Source organism: Sciurus carolinensis, chromosome 2 (assembly GCF_902686445.1).
Source record: "Sciurus carolinensis chromosome 2, mSciCar1.2, whole genome shotgun sequence".
In the NCBI taxonomy this organism is placed as follows: domain Eukaryota; kingdom Metazoa; phylum Chordata; class Mammalia; order Rodentia; family Sciuridae; genus Sciurus; species Sciurus carolinensis.
In genome coordinates, this window is record NC_062214.1 from 52,347,601 (window position 1) to 52,368,361 (window position 20,761).

Below are 20,761 nucleotides of genomic sequence, written 5' to 3' on the forward strand. Positions count from 1 at the left end.
ACATTCTAATTGAAATTTGGGGTTATGAGATCCTTGATATTGCTACTTGCTGCACCATCTGCCAGGGCTCATTCTTGTCACTCTTTAGATGTCATCTGCATCCGTTTTACTCTATAAACTACCAGGAGAGGCAATATAGAATAGTAGTTATGACCACAAACTCTGGAGCTGGAATTCCAGCACTGCCACTTATAATTGATGTGTCATCTTGGGCCAGTTGCTTACCATCTCTGCTCAGTTACATCTGTAAAATGATGGTATTAAGAATAACTGCTCCAAGGGGTCATTGTGAATATTCAATGAGCAATATCCACAAAGGACTTAGAAGAGGACCTGGCACCCACTAGGGCTTGGGTGAGCATCAGTAATTATTAAAACCATGTTGAACACTTACTGTGCCCCCAGGCACCATGCTCTAAGTAATTTGAGATAAATGACCTCATTCATTCTAATGAAAATCCATTTCTACAAATAAGAAAACTGACGTTTTGCAAGTTTAAATGACTTACCCAAGATCACAGAGATCCTAAGGGGAACACCAGGGTCTGAACTAAAAACTATACCCTCAACCTTATACCAGCACACACTACGTAAACTCAAACTCACACATCACAAGTCTGTTCATTACACACTTTTGTTTTATGGGCTTCACTTGTTTGATTTTGCAATCACTGCACTGACCTGAGATTAAGTTTGCTTCCACTGACTTTCCCTCCCACACATAAATGCTCAAATCCAGCTGTTCCGTCATATTTTTTCTATGTCTCATTTCCTGCTGCAGATCATGGCTTTGTTAAGTAGCAAGATGTACAGGAAATAAACTGTTCACACAATATTAACTAATCAATAAACATCAGTTTCAACCCAGAAGGACTATAATATGTATCATATTGCTTATTTTCACTTCTAAGACCAAGTAGACCTACACAAACCTAAATATATATGTTCTAAGGTAATATAGGAAGATATTTTAGTTACTCTTACTTTGACAACATCCCCACATTTCAATCCTGGTTTTTATGTTTTGGGTTTTTTTTAAGTTAAATGGGTTTATTTATTTTTCATTAATGCAATTTTCAGTCAAGTAGTTTTCATGTTATTTTTCTTGACCCTTCATTTATTTCCTCCTTCTGTTACCTAGCCACTTGCATGCTTGTACAGTACACACACACACACACACACACACACACACACATAAACATACACACAAGTCCCAAGGAATAAAGGAATTTTTTAAATTGATTTTTTAATAAAAGTGTCAGAGTAAATGGTAATGCTAATAAAAATTGAACCCTATGGAAAATTGTAAATAATATGTTTTCCTTTAAAATGAGACAACGAATGTGAAAGCATTTTACCAACTGAAAAATAAAAAGGTGTCTGTTAATGCCTTCACTCACCCACAATCATTTGGCACCACTTAGACTAAAGACAGCACCTTCTGTAACATTGTGGAGAACAGGGGCCGACAACTTTTCAAAGCTAGGGTAATCACATTTGCTTTGCATTCATCTGTCACTCTGGGGGTGCAGTGGGGGATTGTGGGAAATGGAAGAGGGTGAAGTCAGTGTGTGGCTCCAGCTGGAGGACTGTCTAGGCTGCTTGTGCTTGTGGGATAAATGACATGTGCCAATGAGCAAAAGCAGGAAAAGTAAAAAGTAGGAAATGAATAGCAATTATTTTTAAAGTAGGAGCACAGCAGGGATTTGACTTGGTGAGAGCAACCAGCTGCAGTGTAAAAATTGATTCCTCTCCCTCCATCCTGCCCTGAGCTCTGACATCCCCTTATCCTTCCCTGAGCTGTTAGGCTACTTCATGGAAGTCTATGATTGCTGAATCTGCAAATGAATGCCCTCAGTCTTCAGCCCCTGTGTCTATGCAAGAACATGTGCTCCCAACCTGGAGGTGTTTATTTACTGGCTTAAAATGCCTTAACCTAAAAAAAAACATGGTAACAGGCAGAGTGCCTAATAATATATGCATTCATGCTCATTTCCATGGCTACTCTTGAACAGTATGCAATAGAGGGGGCTGCCTTACACAACCTTTTATAACAAATTTCTATCCAGATGTTCTCCATCATAGTTTGACTCTTCTTTTCTGCCCTGTAGAGTGCATCTAAGAAATCAAGAGCCTGGCAAGAATAAAATGGTAAAACTTGACTCTGAAGTGGGGCAGAGTGGGTGAGAAGCAGAAGGGTTAACCAGAGGCACATATTAATCACCTGGAAAGTTTGGCAACATACAATTGTCCAAATTTGCCCTCAGGAGTTCTAGGATGGGACCTAAGAATTAGAAGGTAAGACAAATTTCCTGGGTGATCCTGATGTACATTCTGGATTAGGAACTTTGGAGCTGGGTTCCATCAAGGAGAAATAGGGGTGGATTGGCTAAGGCAGCTTTCCCCCCTCTGGTTCCATTTTCTTTTTCTTTTGTGCTGCCTTTGTTCTGTCCCCATCAGCCTAGGTCGTGGAGCTTTCACTTCATGCTCATGTACCCACTCTTGGAAGATGGTTAGCAGGTGGTTGGCACATGGGCTCTGGAGTCAAGAAACATCTTAGCCACTCACTAATTTTGAGAACTTGAGCAAGGAATTTCACTGAGCCTATTTCTCCACTTGTATAATGGGGAGTTTATAATAATACATACCTGTAGGGTTAGGATAGGAATAAATCAGATCATACATGAAATATACTTAACCTAATACCAGCACAATATAGCACATGACTTATGGAGACCAGTATGGTTATTAGTGCCCTGATAACTGTTGTTACTAATAATGTCAGCACTCTGATTAGTGGATGTCAGCTCTCCTGGGTGACTTCAAGTATTGTGGACTCAGCAGTCAACAGGCTGCTCTCCATACACAGTGTCCTTAGAGGTTGCTGATATGGAGATTCTGGTCAAAGTGGGCTCTTCACTTCTGTTCAGGTGAAGTCAACACACCTTTACTGAGAACATACCAAGTGCCAGGTATTGGGCTAACTGTAAGAGGCCCTTGGGAAGTTCACACACCAGTGAGGGTGCACAAACCAAAACCCTCCCATGCAGCTAGTGACAAGTACATAGATAACCAAGGAGCAGTTCAAGGGCAATAAGAGGACATTTCATACAATTAACTTTTTTGATACATATAAAATTTCCTGGGCCCTTTAAGCCACCTCTGTCAAAACTTTCCATTCAAATGTTGGAAAGTGTCTTCATATTACATTCTAGGTTTTATTTCTCTAACCTCCATTTAATCTCAAGTTCTATTTTAAAAAAGAAAAGAGGAATAAATTACAGATAAAAGTCTTAGAGAACTAGAAGAGGTCTTAGAAATTGTTCATACTAACACTCTTACTATGCAGTTGAAAAAGCCAAGGTCCCACCAAGTTAAGCTTCCTGCCTAAGATCACAGATGGTTAGCAGCCAAGCTGAGGTTATTGTAACAGTCTTGGCCTCTAGTCCAGTCCTATTGCACAACATCACTCAGTCCCACTGAAATCATAACGGAAAGCAGAACCATCTCCAGCAAAGTATTCATTTGTTCAATGTTAATTGAGCTCCTAGAATGTGTTCAGTACCATACCAGAATTATATATAAGTAAACATAATAAACAGATTAATACCACAGATAATAAAGCTGTTGAGTAAAACTTTTGCAAAGCTTCACTAGTGGGAGAAACAAGTTAAACACATAAGGGGAATCATTACTTCTTGTAAAAAAGGCAAAGCAGAAAAGAGAAAGGCCTATTTCAGGTAGATTGAACAAAGAAAGCCTCTCTGAGGAGACAGCACTTGAGCCCAAGGGGCAGAACAAGGCGGCCAAGTTAAGAGTTGGAGAAGCATGTTCTAAGCCCAGGAATGGGAGGGTGCAAAGGCTCAAAAAGGAAAGAGCACTTGGCATTCTAGAATTTTCCAGAAGGTTAGTGTGACCAGAACCTAGGACATGAGAGGAAAAGGGCAGCATGTGATGTAACCGAGAGTTCAGATACTGCAAGGCTTTATAAAGTGTTATGGATTTTACCACAAACAACATCAAGTCATAAAGAGATGGGAGTTCATGGCCTGTCTACTTCTCTATGGAAAACATAATCTACAGCAGTCCTTCTCAACAGGGTCTGTATGCCACTTTCCTCTTATTTCTCTCCATGTGGAGGGCTAGAACACACACACACACACACACACACACACACACAATCACCTAAAATATGCAAAAGAACTAGTCAAAAACGAGAACCCACAGCCCTCAAATTTCAGTCCCAAGAATTTCCATGCCACACTCTCTCTTGTTGAGCTAATGGGAGGAAAGGAAATACCCCATTAAAAGTAATAGGGTCTTTGGTTTGAATATACCTTTACAGATCACAGTTCTGCTATAAGAGTGTTATCAGCCAGAATCTTGCCCTAGAAGACAAACAAGGAGGCAGAAAAAGATAGTGGGAGATGACAGAAGAACAAAAACCAATTTGTTTAGCATGTTAGCCAACAATGTACAGCTGATACAATCTTTCTCATCATGGAATGGGTTGACTATATAGATTATTTTGGAAGTGACAGTCAAAGGAGAAACAGTATGTGGCAAGAAAAAAAATCAATTACCCTGGGAGGCAGTCTCCTGGTCCACCCATTCTACCACCTATTGTCAGGAGTTCCAAGGGATGCCCAACGGTGAGGTTCAGAGAGGTGGTTATCATCACAATATCAACATTTGAGTAACATGCAGGTATTTCAACTTGGCCTCAGGTACCATTGTACCAATATATCTGCCATAACATAAAAGTGGAGAGAGAGCCCAGAACAGATAAGTTGTGCTTGTTTATTTTTTTCATATTTGTGTGCCCTTATGTGGACAAGACCTAAACATGGAACAAACCTAGAGGCACAGTTAAGTCCCTAGACACCAAGTCAATGCTCTCCAAAGAGAGGTATTTGCTCCTTTGTTGCTGTATTATTGTCAATTAGATTGACCAAATCATCTTGTATCATTTATCTATATCAAAACATCACATAGTACCATATAAACATATATAATTATGATTTATTTTAAGTGATATTAGTTTTAAAATTTAAAAAAAATTCTTCATATTTAGATTCATTATTCATTAAAGTTCTCTCTCTTTAAACTTGAGTTGCCTCCAGTTCCCTTTTCCAACATCCAAAGCTATTTATGCTGGTTGTTAGTTCAGTCCCTCTCCTTCTCCCTCTGAACAGGAAATTTGTGTGTTGTATCTGGATTAATTTCTGATTTTTCTCATAGCAAAGGTTTTGGCTCCAGCCTCTTACACCTTGTGTCTGCCTCACTACATGATGGAAACAGTATCCTAAGTGCAGCCTTCTGCACTTCTCCAGCGTGGGGCTGTGCCAATAGCGTCTCACTGCCATGGCCTGACTCAGGGAGAGTCCCAGGGAAGGCAGGAATGATTGCTTGGCAAGGTGTAGACGTAGGAGCTTCGTGGACCCTGCAGGCCCCAGTGATGCACACTCAGGGGGAGACGTGGCTTCATTTCCCACATTTCTTTCACACAAAGCATGATTATAGGGAAGTGCTTCCATATGGCCTCTGCAAAATCCCAGCCAAACCGGCTTCAGCTGGCCAGTTTCAGAGTGGTAACAGACATGAAGGGGCTGTAATGAGAATCAAGAACTCAGAGCACCATGTTTTCACGCAGGCAGGAAGCTTTGCTACTTTAAGCCTCAGCCCCAGCATATGCATATAGAACCTGATGAAATGCCAGCGTCCTGCGGGATGCCCCCGGCTTACGCCATGTCACTCACACCCTTGCACTGAAGGATTTGTCTGAGCATTCCAGTTCTCCTTTCTTCTTAGAAACTGATAAAAAATGTTATACATTTTAGGGGATTTTTGGGGGGGGTGGGGGGAAATACTGGGGATTGAATCCATGGGTGTTCTACCATTGAGTTATTCTCCCCAGTCCTTTTTATTTTTTATTTCCAGACAGGTTCTTGCTAAGTGGCCCAGGCTGGTCTTGAACATGGGATCCTCCCACTTCAGCCTCCCTAGTAACTGGGATAACAGGTATGCACCAGAGTGCCTGCCCATCTTAGAGAGTCTTAACCTGGAGTGCCCTAAATGGGCATTAGGAGTCTAAGAACTTCCCCACCAAAAAAACAGAATGATCAAGTTGGGGCTTAAGTGCACAGTTGTATTTTTCCTAGATAGGAAATGCATAACTTCCAACAGATTCCCAAAAGGATCTATAATCCAAACACTGAAAATCAATAAGAATGAGAGAGAGAGAGAGAGAGAGAGAGAGAGAGAGAGAGAGAGAGAGAGAGACTGACTGGGAGGGAGGATATGAAGGACCCTACCAAGGTCAAGGAACTATTAAGTATGAATAGGCTGGACCCTTCAGACAAACATGCACTCCCGCCCCTCAGTTTCAGGGCCTCCTCTCCACACTTCTCCAGAAAGGACTGGTTTCTTGACATAATTCCTCCCTCAGCTTCTATCCTGGTTCAATTCAAATTATCTTGATTTCTATTCTCTCTTGGACCCTAACAAAATGAGGTCCTCTCTGATGAGATTTCCAAACATTTGCAGGCCATTGCTAACTCTAGGTACTTCCCCAGTATGCTGAGTCACCGGTGACGTTCCCCCAGGGCCTTCCTGAATTCACTCTTTATAGTACAGCCTGTCGCTTCAAACTGTCTTCTCCTGATCTGAGTTCTTCTTCTAACTTTGGTTTCTCCTACTGTGAGTTTCCTCTTCTGTGATATTCTAATGTCCACTTCTCCACTTCTATCTGAAGCTCTCTTAAGAAACAATCTGCAGACAGATCTATTATTGATTTGAAACTGTTTACAAATATCCACATTTAAGTTATGTAAGAGGCGTGATGTCCCTTGGTACGCGGGTGAGTAATGTCTTTAATAAAAATATAGTTGGCATTTATTGAGCATTTGTAGATGCCAATACCTTGTGGCACGCCAAGCATGGGTTGATTTATACAGTCTTGACAACAAGTCTACCAAGACAGTGCTGTGGTTATCCCCAATTTATAATGACAATTGTTATTGTCCCAGTTTAAAATGAGAAAACCAATACACATGGAAGTTCAATAACTTGCCCCACTTACACATCTGGGAAGCAACAGACCCAGGATTGAAACCCAGGCAGTCTAGCCCAGAATCTCAATGTCCAAACCACTTTCCTATTTTGCATTTCATAATTAATTGTGTGAGATGTTTCTTAACATCTCCGGCCATTAAAATAGGCTTGACAATATGAAGACTATAATGTAAGAATGCTGGTGAATTAAGTGATATTATAAGCCTGAAGAGCACTTTGGGAATTATAAAGGATTATATCAGTTATCAGTAATGACAGAATGAATGGAATTGCTCAGAAGCAAGAGTGTCAAGTGTAGGTGCTACAGTTCTGGTCAACAAGGCCAAAAAGACTCTGAAGAGGACTTCCCCTCCTGGATAAAGGACACAATATTGGAACATCTGTGTTACCAACTTCTTCCTTATGAGAGATGTGGTTGTAGTGTCTAAATGATTAGTAACGACTTTGTAGCCACAGAGATGAAAGCCACACTCTCAGGATGGGGGGAGAGAGGAGACATCACAGAACAACTTCCCAGCTGAGGGCCCACACCAGACTTCTTAGAAAAGACACTTAAACTTGAATGTGCTACTCAGGCTGAGAGATTGGCTTTATCCTAGCTTCTTCCTTTCTTTTAGTCTTCATTCAAAGACTTACCTAACTCTTTTGATTCTATCTCCTAAATCTCTCTCTAACTATTCCTTCCTCTACATTTCAGATCATGCTACCTTAGACCAAGGCCTCATTATTGCAAACAACCTTGAGGATTTTACAGAAAGCATCCTATTTGAACTTCCTGCTTCCAGGTTCACCTCACAAGTAACCCAGGCTCCATCTACTGCCAGAATTATTTTTTACTAAAACACAAGTCTAACTGTGTCACTCTGTTGCCTAAATTGCTTTCATGATTCCATGTAACAATGCAGGGCTGCATGGTTGACTCCTGAATGCCATTCTGTTCTATCTGCTGCCCCATTCAATGTGCCCTCAGGCCTGAGCAACATACCAGTAGCTCTTCAAAAGAGCCAGGTTTTCCTCTAGTGTCACACCATGAACTTCATGATTCCTCAGCCTGGAAGTTTCTCCCTCCTCTTCTCCCCTCCTTTAATGCTCTGATCACATGGGGAATAAATAAGATTCCTACTTCATAAGTCACATCAAAATAAATTGAAATGAATAGAAAATTCAAAAGTACAAAGACAAAACCATAAATGTACCAGCAGAAGATACACACAAATAATTTCCCCCTTCAAATTAAGGGTCTCAACAAACTATAACCAAAAGGCCAAATTCTGCCACGGCCTTTTGTTTGTTTTTAAGTATCCTACAAATTTTTTATTTCTAAACAAGTAAATATCAGTCTCCATAACCTACTGAAGCAAAAAGCTTCTGGAGTCCTTTCTTATTCTTATTATGAAAGTCAAAAAGGTCCTGAAGGCCCAAAAGTGAAACAACCAGTAAGTGTTATGCCCAGGTGTAACTAGGCCATGTCTTTCTCTGACCTCCCAAGAAGCCTATCGTGAGGGAATTTAAACCACCACAGACAACTTGTAAATAAGTGGACGTGGTGTGTTCTAGTAAAACTTTATTTACAAAAGTAGGCCTCAGAGACCTCAGGGAGGGACCTGAAGACCAGGAAGGTGATTCCTTCTGGTCAAAGCAACCAGCTCAAAGTGAATCATGGCTATAGTGGTTCAAGGAGAGAATCTCCACTTACACTGGGTCAAGGGGAGCAAGTCTCCATCTACAATGACTCAAGGCAAGTGAACCCCCACTACACTGACTCAAGGAACATATTATAGGAATATAAGAGGCTGGCTGTGGCTGGACTTTTGTCCATAAGTACAGGAAGTTCTTGATGATGAAATGTCAAACTCCCATTTGGTGATTGTTGGTTGTGGTCTTTTGATATTTGTTATTTGATTTGGGTTTTTGCTTTGTTTCATTTTGTGGAGTCCATGTGTGTATGTATGTTTTGTATTGTTGTTATTTGTTGTTGTTGTTGTTGTTGTTTTAGCTAGCATCCTTAGTTGGTGTTCCTGCTTAGGATATGTAGTAAGAACAGTCAGTAATATGGTGCTGCCCAACTCCTGCTATGAGACTACCTTCATGGACCATTATCAGGTACTGAGACACATCAAGCAGGGGGGCTCTGCCCAGGTGAAACTAGCCTGCCATCTCTCACCAGTACAGCAGTGGCAGTGAAAGTCCTGCCAAAGGTAGAATGGAACTTCCCTGTCCTATCCAAACCAGAAATGCTGATGGTCATGGAACACTAAAATGTGTTCCAGCTTTTTCAGGTCATTGAGACCATGGAAAATATCCCGATCATCATGGAGCATGCAGGTGGGGGACAACTATGGCACCACATCAAAGAGACCAGTAGCATGTAGGAGGAAGAGGCCTAGAGATTGTTCAGGCAAACTGCAAGCACCATGTGCTACTGCCATGAGAAGGGCATAGTGCATCAAGATCTGAAGGTGAAGAACAAATCAGTGGATGCCAGAGGCAACATTAAACTCATCAACTTCAGCCAGAGTAACAGGGTCACAGCTGGGTAGAAGCTGAACAAGTGAGGTGTGGAAACCGGTTGCAGGAATGAGGTGTGCAAACTGACTCAGACTTCTCTGCATGGATCCCATCCAGGAACACATCTGGATCCATCAGTAGTATCCTCTGCCTCCATCTTGAGCCAGTATAAATGGGGACTTACTTCCTTGAGCCAATGTAGACAGAGACTTGCTCCCCTTGACTTAGTGTAGATGAAGATTCTCCCCTCAAATCAGTGCAGGCATGAATCACTTTGAGTTGGTTGTTCTGGCCAGACCCCTTCCTGAAGTCCTTATGGCCTATTTTTGTACATAAAGTTTTATGGGAACACAACTGTGGTCACTTGTATACAGGTTGCCTGAGGCACTTTTGCACTCCAATGTGGGTGTCAAGTAGCTGGGATATATCCAGCAAAATCTAAAATAGTAAATAGCTGGCTCTCAACACAGAAAGTTTACTGACCACTGAAATTAAAGGACAAATAAAAGGCAGATCATATTGAAATAAGAAGATGGAAACTTCTGAATAAATAAAACTTAGAAACTACTGATTCTATAAACAAACAAAAATGAAAAACTGGAAACCACATTTGAAATATATATGATGTATTAAGTTCACCACAGTAAGGAAACAATTAACAAATAGGAAAATGGATAAATGGTTTCAATAGCTAATTGAAAAATAAAAGAGGGAATAAATACATCTCAACATTCTCTACCTTGTTAACAATCAAAAAAAGGAAAATAAAGAATCTATTGCTTCACAATTTACCTGAAAAATCAGCAAATGTTTTTAAAATAGCAATACTCTATATTAGCAAAGGTTCAAGGAAATGCGCTGTCTTCAAAGAGATAATAGGAACCCAGATTATGGATATACTTTTAGAAAGAAATTTGACTTTAAAAAATGGTCAAAGTTATTTCCAACTAAAGAAGCTGTCGGCGTTAGGAAATTGCTATTCTAATAAGAGTCTAAAATACATCTTGTGCTATGGCAACACGGTATTGGGTTTCAAAACCTACGTTTTTCAGGAGAAACATGCGACTTCGACTGTCCCCGCACCAGCCTGCAGGTGGAGCCGTCTCCGGCACAGACTCCACAGTTGTCCTCCTTGGCATCACTACCCAGTTGCCGATCACAGCCCACTGCCTGCAAAGGAAGGACCGAGTGGTCAGGAACAGGTGAAATCACAGAGGAGGCGTGACTTTATGAGAAAGGCTACCCTTTATGAAAACACAGCTTTATTAGCCCAACTGGTAGAAAATCTTAGAGTATGATGTCATTTACATAATTCTTATGCAAAGTCCATAGAAGAAATGAAGCTGACTCTGAAACCCTGCTCTTTTTTATTTATAATTTATTCAGATACTTTAAAGGTTATAAAATAAAAAGAAGCATTACAGATAATGTTTCCTCTTTGTCTCCCCACCCTTTCCTTATCTCCCTATCCCCACAGTCAGTTCATTCTCTCATTTCCTCCCCAAAACAAACACTGTCTTAAACTGGTATACATCCTTCTTTCTAGCTCTGGTCTCTCCAGCTACCTATATTCTACATCTATAGTGTTACATCTCCTTTTTTCTCATTATCTTTGCCTATGCCTGCATATCTCCACTTTTATATCATTATATCTATATATTTATAAACAATTTTTAAATAGAAGAAATGAATAGAAAAGATGTCTTATATGTTTATACTGTTATTTTCCATTTTTGTGAGTTATTTGGTATGTGGTTATGTGTGTATTTTCTAGATTATGAGCTTCTTTATATGAAAAAAGCTGAGTTTTATATTTATATTTATTTCACAAATCCTTTACATTATGTGCAGCCAGCAATATGAACTGATCTGATGAATATATCTCTGCTTCCCATGCTCATCTAACTTTATATTTTTAAACATGGTATTTAAGTGCAGGGACTCTAGAGGCAGAGAGCCACATATGCATCTTGACTCACTCATCAAGCCTTTCAAAGCACAGGATATTGAACCATTCACTCTTAGAAACTGATTTTCCTCAACAGTAAAATAGAGATGATAATGCAAATATGTTCTTCATAGAGGTCTAGCAAAGATTAAATGAGAGAATATATTCAAAACTCTCCATGTGGTGATTAGAACATGACAAAGGGTTTAACAAGAGGTCACTTTTATTATTTATTTCTGCTTTCCTGTTTTTTGACTGCAGACTAGCCCCTATGATTTGATTTAAGGAGGTCCTGAATCAGATTCTACACCCAAGGTGTTGAAGAGAAAATAACACTGGAGAAAGTTCAAACCACATCTAGACACTATTCTTTCCAAAACTTAGTGTTGAAGGGAAGGAGAAAGATGAAATGAAATTTTCAGGGGGAAGTAGGAAAAGTTCCAAGGAATTTTAGAGCATAGTCTGTGCTTAAAGATATTTTCAAATTCACAAAGGTCTGTCATGAGGAAAGGGTCTGCATTTGTTCTCTGTATTTCCAAACGGTGAAAGCTATAAGTTTAAGCATAATTTAGTTCAATATGAGAAAGTTTGAAAAGTCAGCAACTTCATAGAGGAAATTAAATTATTGAACGAGTGACTGAATCTGATTACTTTTCAGATTCTTTAACCCTGCTTACATGATTTTATAAAGAAAATAATAAAATATTAATAATAGCTGGTTTTTATAGAATGCTTACCAGGTACCTGGCATTATGCCTCACATGCTGTACATGTTATTTCACTGAATCTTCACAACAATCGTATGATTTTAGTGATACCTTCAATCTCCACTTTACAAATAAGGACTCTAAAACATTACCCAGGTTAAATGACTTGCCAGTATTACACAGCAAAGATATCGTATCAATTTTTTTTTTTTTTTTTTTTTACTCAGGTCATCTGCCACCAGAATCTTAACACTGTGTTACGCCTTCCTCCACCTTGAGGATCAGATGATGGACAGCAAAGGTTCAAGTCATACAGGTCATTATTTGAATATTTACAAGTACATGTGGAACAACTTAAGAGTGATTGATTTTGGAAACACTTGCATGGTTGGGATTTGACCAGTGAGTAACTGTGTTCATGCAACTTTCTCCAAGGGGAATAATTCTACCATGAAATTATAGAAATACTCTTCCTGGGCCAAGCTCTGTCCTCACAAATCCATGTCCCTGAGCACTTTGCATTTCATGAGAATGAGAATCACCCTCTATCTGGTCATCCAGGAAGGGTGTGGGTTTAGGAGCTAAGATGGGCTTGTTTTGAAGAGTGTTCAGGGTCTTGCAAAATCTAAGGCAATTAAATTCCTCCCTGATCACTTATACTTGCTTCATAAGTTTTTTTAAAGTTAAAATTCATCCAAATCTTACAGCCAAATAAAGCATGTGAAAGCATCACAGAAAAATGGTATTAGAAAAGAAAGTCCGGTTGCCTTGTGATTCATAGAGTATATCCCAGAACTGCCCTTGAAATTGAGGGATGATTGAATTTTGGCTGTCATAGTCCACCATAATCAACAACAAGCAACTTTTATAAAATTGCCTGAAGCATTTTCAACTTCTGTGCCATCTCCTGACGTCGGATGTCTAATTATAGTGATTTATAAACTACTAGTGGATAAGCATATCAATAAATGTATTAATATCTAATAAATAATAATTTTCAGTGCTGAGTATAATAAAATTCTTATCTTACAATGCAGTTAATAAGTCAAGTTACAAGTTACAAGATAAGGGATAACAAATATTTTAAATATATGAGCAGTGTGTTTTGAATTAAACGTTCATCTAGAAATCATAATTTGAGATAAGAAGTATTTCACAGTTCTACATATGATTTCCTAATCAACTTCTTAAAAGAAAAGAATGTTTAAATAAGTGCCATTAACCCAAATGAAGCAAAATATGAATTTTCCAGATAGATCTAATTTAATTCTTGAAAACCAATTTTTTTAAAAATTAACTTCTGAGTTGGGTTTGTGGCTCAGTGGTAGAGAACTTGCCTAGCATGTGTGAGGCACCGGGTTTGATCCTCAGCACCACATATAAAAAAAATAAAATAAAGGTTCATTGACAACTAAAAAATATTTTAAAAATAAAAGTAAATAAACAAAAATTAACTTCCATCTGAGATCTGTGAAAGTTGGATTGTATCTAAGAGAAAAATTCTAACATTTCTGGCTTGAAAATCAGAGTATATGGAGCTGTGGTAATCATTAGGGATATTCATAAACCTTAATTTCTTTCAGCCTAGGGAAGGACTACACTTCCCAACACCTGCTAGAAGTTATAAGTGGTCACTGTCTTTGGCTAATGAAAGAAATTGGAGCCTAAGTGACCTATATCACTTATTATTGGGTAAAAAAAAAAAAGTGTTTAAATAAAGCCTATCAGCCTGAGTCTCTGGGACATTCAAAGATTAGAGACCTTATGACCTGTTGGGCAAGTAGTATTCGTGAAAGGTGATTTTTAATTGTTTAAGCCCCTGAGCACTGGGGTTTATTGGTTTCTGCAAGAAAACCTAGTGTATATTATATAGGAGCACAATTTAATCATTCATGCATAAAAGCACAGTTATTAACAGCAAGGTGATTTTAAGAACTGAAGTCTCACATATTGAAATCCAGATTTGGGAATTGACCAAAAAAACAAATGAAATAATACCACTGACATGTTAATACACAGCTGGCTCCTACAAAATGAGCAGACATTCTCCAGTTCACCAGTTCTCCTCACTCACCAGAACACACCTTAGCAGGTCCCTTCCCAGGGAGGATGTAGACTTTCGAGTTTGAATCTTTACACTAAGTTATCTATGCATGATTCCCAGGTTGTACTAACTATCCTTTACCAGAATGGAATTCCATTTTCAGTTAAACTGTGGCTATACTTGTAGCCATACAAAAAGATTCATCAGATAGCACAGTGGTTAAGAAGATGGATTCTGGAATTAGGTTACCTGGGTTGCCAGTTCTGTTATTTTCTATCTTCGAATGTTTATGTCTGCCAAAAGTACATGTTCGGAAATATAACCTCCAGCGTGATGTATTAGGAAGTGGGGCATTTGGGAAGTTAGTAGGTCATACGGGTGGAGCCCTAATGAATGGGATTAGTGCCCTTTAATAAGAGTAGAGACTCCCTTGTCCCTTCCACCACATGATAACATGGCCATCTATGAACCAGGATGTGGGCTCTCACCAGACCCTGAATTTACCAGCACTTTCATCTAGGACTTCTCAGCCTCCAGAACTGTAAGAAAGAAACTAATTATTTATTCAGTCTATGGTAGTTTGTTATAGTTGCTCAAATAGACTAAGATACTCTTAAACCCGGGGAATTATTTAGCTTATTCAATTTCTACTTTCTTTATAAACCTACTTCACCAGGTTATAATGAGCTATATTACATTAAGGTGCTTAGAGAATGAATGCCTGACCCCTGGAAAGCACACAGCAATAGTTGTTGTTGTTGTTGTTGTTGTTGTTGTTAGGTATCAGGGATTAAACCCACAGGTACTTAACCACAGAGCCACATCTCCAGCCCTTTTTCAAGTTCTGTTTTGTTTTTAATTTTGAGACAGGATCTCGCTAAGTTGCTTAGGGCCATGCTAATTGATGAGGCTGATCTTTCCTGCCTCAGCCTCCCAGGCATCACCACACCCAGCAGTTATTATTTCTATTATAAATTCGAGGTGGTTTCTTCCTCCACTCAACTGTCAGGGAATTCAGTATACCTAAAAGATAAATCAAACTTGTTTGCAGTCCTGGTATGATAAAAATCAGAAACAAAAGCAAATTTTATTCAGTGGCATGCTGTCTGCTGTACTCAGGCTAGTAGAAAGTTGTTCCCAGGGCACTAGGACATGTTCATGTAAATGAGCAAACTGTAAACACACCTGTAAAAATTATTTGTAGTTTGTGCCTCAGGCTCACTACCTAAGGCCAACAGAGCAAATCACACTTTCTCTCCCTAAAGACTGTGATGTCCATGGCCATATTTACAAGATAGGGAATTTATGGGGACAATAAAATTGAGTCAAGGTCATGGAAGGAAAGATACTGTTGAAGGAAAGATACTGAATTCAACTGGGAAGCATCTGGGTCATTTCTGAGGAAGCACATACAACTCCTTTTACTTGGAAAGCCAGGCCAAAAAAGCAATCAGCTTTTGGCAACAAGGTATCACCTGTTATTGCCCTCCAAATAGGCTTTTCACAAAACCATGACATGAAGTGCTCAGTTAAAATGGGCTAATTTATCACTGAAAAACCAGTTTTCTCCTGCAAACACCTTCAAGTCCAGGAGAATCCTGGAGTAAACTATGGCACTGGACTTAGATCATGAATAAGAGGTAGATGCTGTATCAATGAGCAGAAGGGGAAACCAGAGAAGATCTAGGGTTGACTGAGGCTCTTGTGTGGCAACTATTTTACTGGATGCTTGGAATGTTGACCATTAAAGAATAATTTTTTTAAAAGGACCTAAGAAGTGAATAATATCTCCTTTAGACCTTTTGAAAAGGCCAATGCTCAAAGATGTGAAGGCAGCAGCCAAGTGGTCCTCACCCAATTCATTATAGATATGGGATCTGAAAGCATTTTTCTCTAAATCTGAAGTCCACACACTCATGATCACAGCCATGTATCACATGGACCAAGGAGGTCCATGACCTTGACTCAGAGCCAAGGTGACCTTGACCTTGCACACTGAGGCGAAGGCAGATTTTCTACTTCCCCTGGTTCTCTGAGGAACTGTTCTCTATCCATTTTTGTCACTCTCATTATCCTCAGAGCATCTTCAAATTTCTCCTTCCTCCTCAAAAGCCTAAGAGTTCCTTATTCCACTGGATGACTTTGCTTTCTATTTCACTCAATTTGAGGCCATCAAACAATTACTTGCCTTCCTGTCCATTCCCATACAAAGTGATCAGTGGTCTTATTCAATTCATCCTACCTATCTAAAGGTACTAAGTGTCCCTCCTCCATTCTGTCCATAAATAGTAATCCATCCCCTTTGTTTCTGTTTCCAACCCCTTTAATTACCCCAGGAACTTCAATTCATCAACCATGTATTTCTACTTCTCAATCGACACTCCACCCTGCCCCCAGCAACATATATCCTTGTTCACTAGTGATTTTACCATGAAGTTGATGAAGCTTCATTTCAGAGTCACCCTCCTCAACACCCATACTCTGTCACCCACTGCCCCAGCCTGAATCCCCAAAAGTGCCAAGCATTGGTAGGTGTTAGAGTGTTCTCAGTGGGAAAAGAAAGCTGGGTTACAACCAGGAAGAATTTCTATATAAGAATCTGCCAAACTGCCAGAAGAAATCTTAGAATAAAGGAACCCAAGTCTCCAAGGCTATAGTCATGTATTGTGATCTCTCTCTCATTCTTGGCAAATAGTTATTTGGCACCTACCCTTGGGTCCACAGTTTATATTCTTTTTCATAAACAGGTACCTTCCAACTATATGTGCTTCTGACACCATGATAACTGCATCTGTTCCAGTACTTTCCTGTGTCTCCAGAGATTCTCCCTGGACCTCACATTCATTTTAGAATCTCTTTCTATTCCTCTCTACTCTTCTGATTCAAACTTTTTGAAAGGCTGAGTTTATGCTCATCATTCCTATTCATTTCAGCCCTTTCGCTCCTTACCAGGAACAGTGGATTGAGTTGTGCCTTCCTCCAAAGACATGTCCACCTTCAACCTCTCAACCTGTGAATGTGACCTTACTTGGAAAAAGTATCTTTGCAAATATAATTAAGTAAGGATCATTAGATGAAATCATCCTAAGTCCAGTGACAGGTGATGTCAGGATCTCTGCTGGGTGTCAGGATCTTGGGGAACTTTCTAAAAACTCCACTCTTGGATCAAAGGGATTGCCTTGCCTCTTGGACACTCCAAGGCCCACAATGTGTTCTTCCCAAGATCAGATCCTGAACAGATCTGCCTGCCTATCCAGTTTGAGTTCTCTTTGGTTAATCCTGCAAGTTGCCAAACCCAAAGGGAAAGTGAGAAGCACTCAGTATCCCTGGCCTGAGTCCTCCTGGGCCCAATCCCTTCTGTGCCTGCCCCAGTTGTGCCCTTCTACATGGACTCTGGATGTCATAGCAGGCACAGACCGGAGAGTCCCTACTCTGAGCAGGAAGTTTTGACGCCCTCAGTGGAAACAATCCTTTTATTTTTTCAGTAATTTTTTTCTTTTCTCCTTTTTTCTATTAAGCATGAGTGTGAGTGGGTGTAGGTATAGGTGTGTGTGTGTGTGTGTGTGTGTGTGTGTGTGTGTGTTCTATCTGTGCTGATTGACTCAAGGACATACGTATGTATACATTTGTTTTTCTGTCTTTTTATCATTTTTTTCCTTTATTTTTCTTCTTCTCCCTCCCTGCCTTTTCTTTCTTCACTCCTTTGTTATATTGCCTAGGGTTGACTGTAGAGGGTTAGGGGCTTTTGCTTGTTTTGGTTCGACTTTTTATTTGTTGGATTTTGTTCCTCTTATTACTCTCCCTCGCCAATCTTTCCCCTTCACCAAATTCCCTTGTTCTCTCTTTCTCTCTCATTATTTCTTTCTTTCATGTTGTATTCCTCTTTCTTTATAGCCATCACTGCTACCTTTCTCCTGCTGGTATCTCTGTTCACTTTTTGAATATTTTAAACTTTCTTTTGCTTTATTACTCCATTTTATTTTCTCTTAATGAACTGCAATTTTACTATCATTAACAACAATTTAGTTTAAATAATTACTGCCTTCATCATTCATGTTATGCACTGGGGAAGGCATAGTTGACACCTGCTGCATACTTTAAGTAGAGTTAGTTTACAGATTTCATTGTTGTTTCTGTTGTTAAATGATGACCCTGCCACTCCTCCTTTTGTGCTAATTGATAGTGTACATGCCATAGTAGGCACCAGACTTTTACTCAAATGCTATATATTGATCACTACTATTGTTGCTGTTACTTGTTTCTCATTTTTCTGAGAGGAGCTGGGAAGTGACTGGTATACTACAAGTTCACAGGGTAGAGATTCCTCAGTGAGACTACACCTACAACTTGGTAAGGCAACAGCGCACCTTTCCCAGACTAAAAATTACCCTGATCAAGTTTCAACAATGTTTTAACACATAGGGCAGGGGAGATAAAAACCCCAAACTGAAGACTAGGCTCCAAGTAGAAATGACTAGAGGGGGACATCAGGTCCCACTCTTGGGTATCTACTCCTACAGCAAAACCAGAGAAAGATTTCAAAAGGACGGATCAAAAAAAAATAAAAAGCCATAGTGTTAGAGCAGCTCTATAAAAATGAATTAATTCAGCAGTTCTGCAATGGCAAACTGAGAGGCACCAGCAGCTAAAACTAACATTTGAATTACACTGAACATATATGTTGAAGCCAAGAGATACCAACAACTTACTACAAAAGAGACAACTATACACCAATGGACATCCTCACAAAAGAGAAAAAGGATCAATCTCAAGAGATCCACAGGTCCAAAACCTTAGAAACCATGAAGAGAGGACTGGGGTTGTAGCTTAGTGGGAGAGTGCTTGCCTGGCACATGTGAGGCACTGGGTTCGATCTTCAGCACCACATAAAAATAAATGAATAAAATAAAGGCATTGTGTCCATCTACAACTAAAAATATTTTTTAAAAAAAGAACTCATAAGGAAATAAAACATGCCACCCCTCAAAAATTACAATCCCCCAACAAAGTAATACTTAGACATGAAAGGAGCTGAAATTTCACAGGAACATTTTAAAAATTGATTATTAAAATAATTAATAAGTTAAAAGAAGATCTAAGGAATAAATTAAGAGAACAATTACAGGAGATGAAACACCATTTCAGCAATGAAAGTTTCCAAAAAGAAAACAGTCAGAACTCCTAGAAATGAAAGACAATAAATCAAACTTTAAAAATCACTTGAAAATATCACCAACCAACCAGATTGTACTGAAAACAAAATCTCAGGCCTGAGGGACAGATTATTTGAGCAGGAGCATCCCACAAACACTAAAGAAAAATAAATGAAAAACTATAATAAAAATATATAAGAAATCTGAGACAACATTAAGAGACAAAAGTTATAGAGTCATCAGGATAGATAAGGGCAGAGCATACAGGCTAATGACATTAAGAACATTTTCATTAAGATGATAGCAGAAAAAAATTTCAAACCTTAGGAATGCAGTGGATGGCCATATACAGGACACATATAGAACCCCCAAATAGATAATCTCAAAAAAACCCCTCCAAGACATATCATAATCAAAATGCCTAACATAAGAAACAGAATATTTAAAAAACTGCATGAGAAAATATCAGATCACTTTTAGAGGTAGACCAACAAAATTCATTTTAGACTTCTCAAACTCTAAAAGTCAGGATAAACTGAAAGAATTTGTGACCACTAAACTAGCACAAAAGAAAATACTTAAGGAAATGCTATAAAAAGAAGAACTCAAAAAGAAACCTCAGTATCTCAAATAGATGAAGTTCTCCAGAACAACAATTAAACAAATGAAAATTAATAACAAGTTAAATTCATGAAACAAACCAAAATGACAAGATAATTAACATCTCTCCAAAATAACTCTGAATGCAAATGGTCTTGGCTCTCCAATTAAAAGACACAGACTGGCAGAGTGAATTAGTAAATAAGACCCAACCATACACTGTTTGCAAGAGATTCATCTTATAGGCAAACATATTCATTGACAGAAGATTGATACAATATACATAAATGAGTAAATGTAATTTATCACATAAACAGAATAAAGGACAAAAATCATATGATCATCTCAATAGATACAGAAAAAGTCCTTGACAAAATTCAGCACCAATTCATGTTTAAAATCCTTAAGATACTAGGAATAGAAGGAATTCACTTCAACACCATAAAGGTTATATGACAAAACCAAAGCCAACATCATACTGGACAGAGAAAACTGAGAGTATTTACTCTAAAATCAGGAACAAGATAAAGGTGTCCATTCATACCACTCCAACTCAATACACTTCTTGAAACTCTAGCCAGAGCAATCAAGTAAGAGAAAAAATTTAAAGGATACAAATAGGAAAAGAAGTTTTCAAACTATCTCTGCTAATGATATGATTCTAGAGGACCCAAAAACTCCACCAGCATACATCTAAACCTGATAAACAAATTCAGCAAAGTAGCAG

General features: G+C 38.9%; 1 protein-coding gene across 3 annotated transcripts in view; it reads right to left on the minus strand.

Moving 5' to 3' along the window:
* Adamtsl3 (ADAMTS like 3) overlaps positions 1–20,761 on the minus strand; it is a 347,565-nt gene that overhangs the window by 184,088 nt on the left and 142,716 nt on the right. For all 3 annotated transcript variants that reach the window (XM_047534772.1, XM_047534782.1, XM_047534791.1), the window contains exon 7: positions 10,626–10,752. In XM_047534772.1, the coding sequence (XP_047390728.1) occupies positions 10,626–10,752 (127 nt within the window). The remainder of the gene's footprint in view (positions 1–10,625; positions 10,753–20,761) is intronic.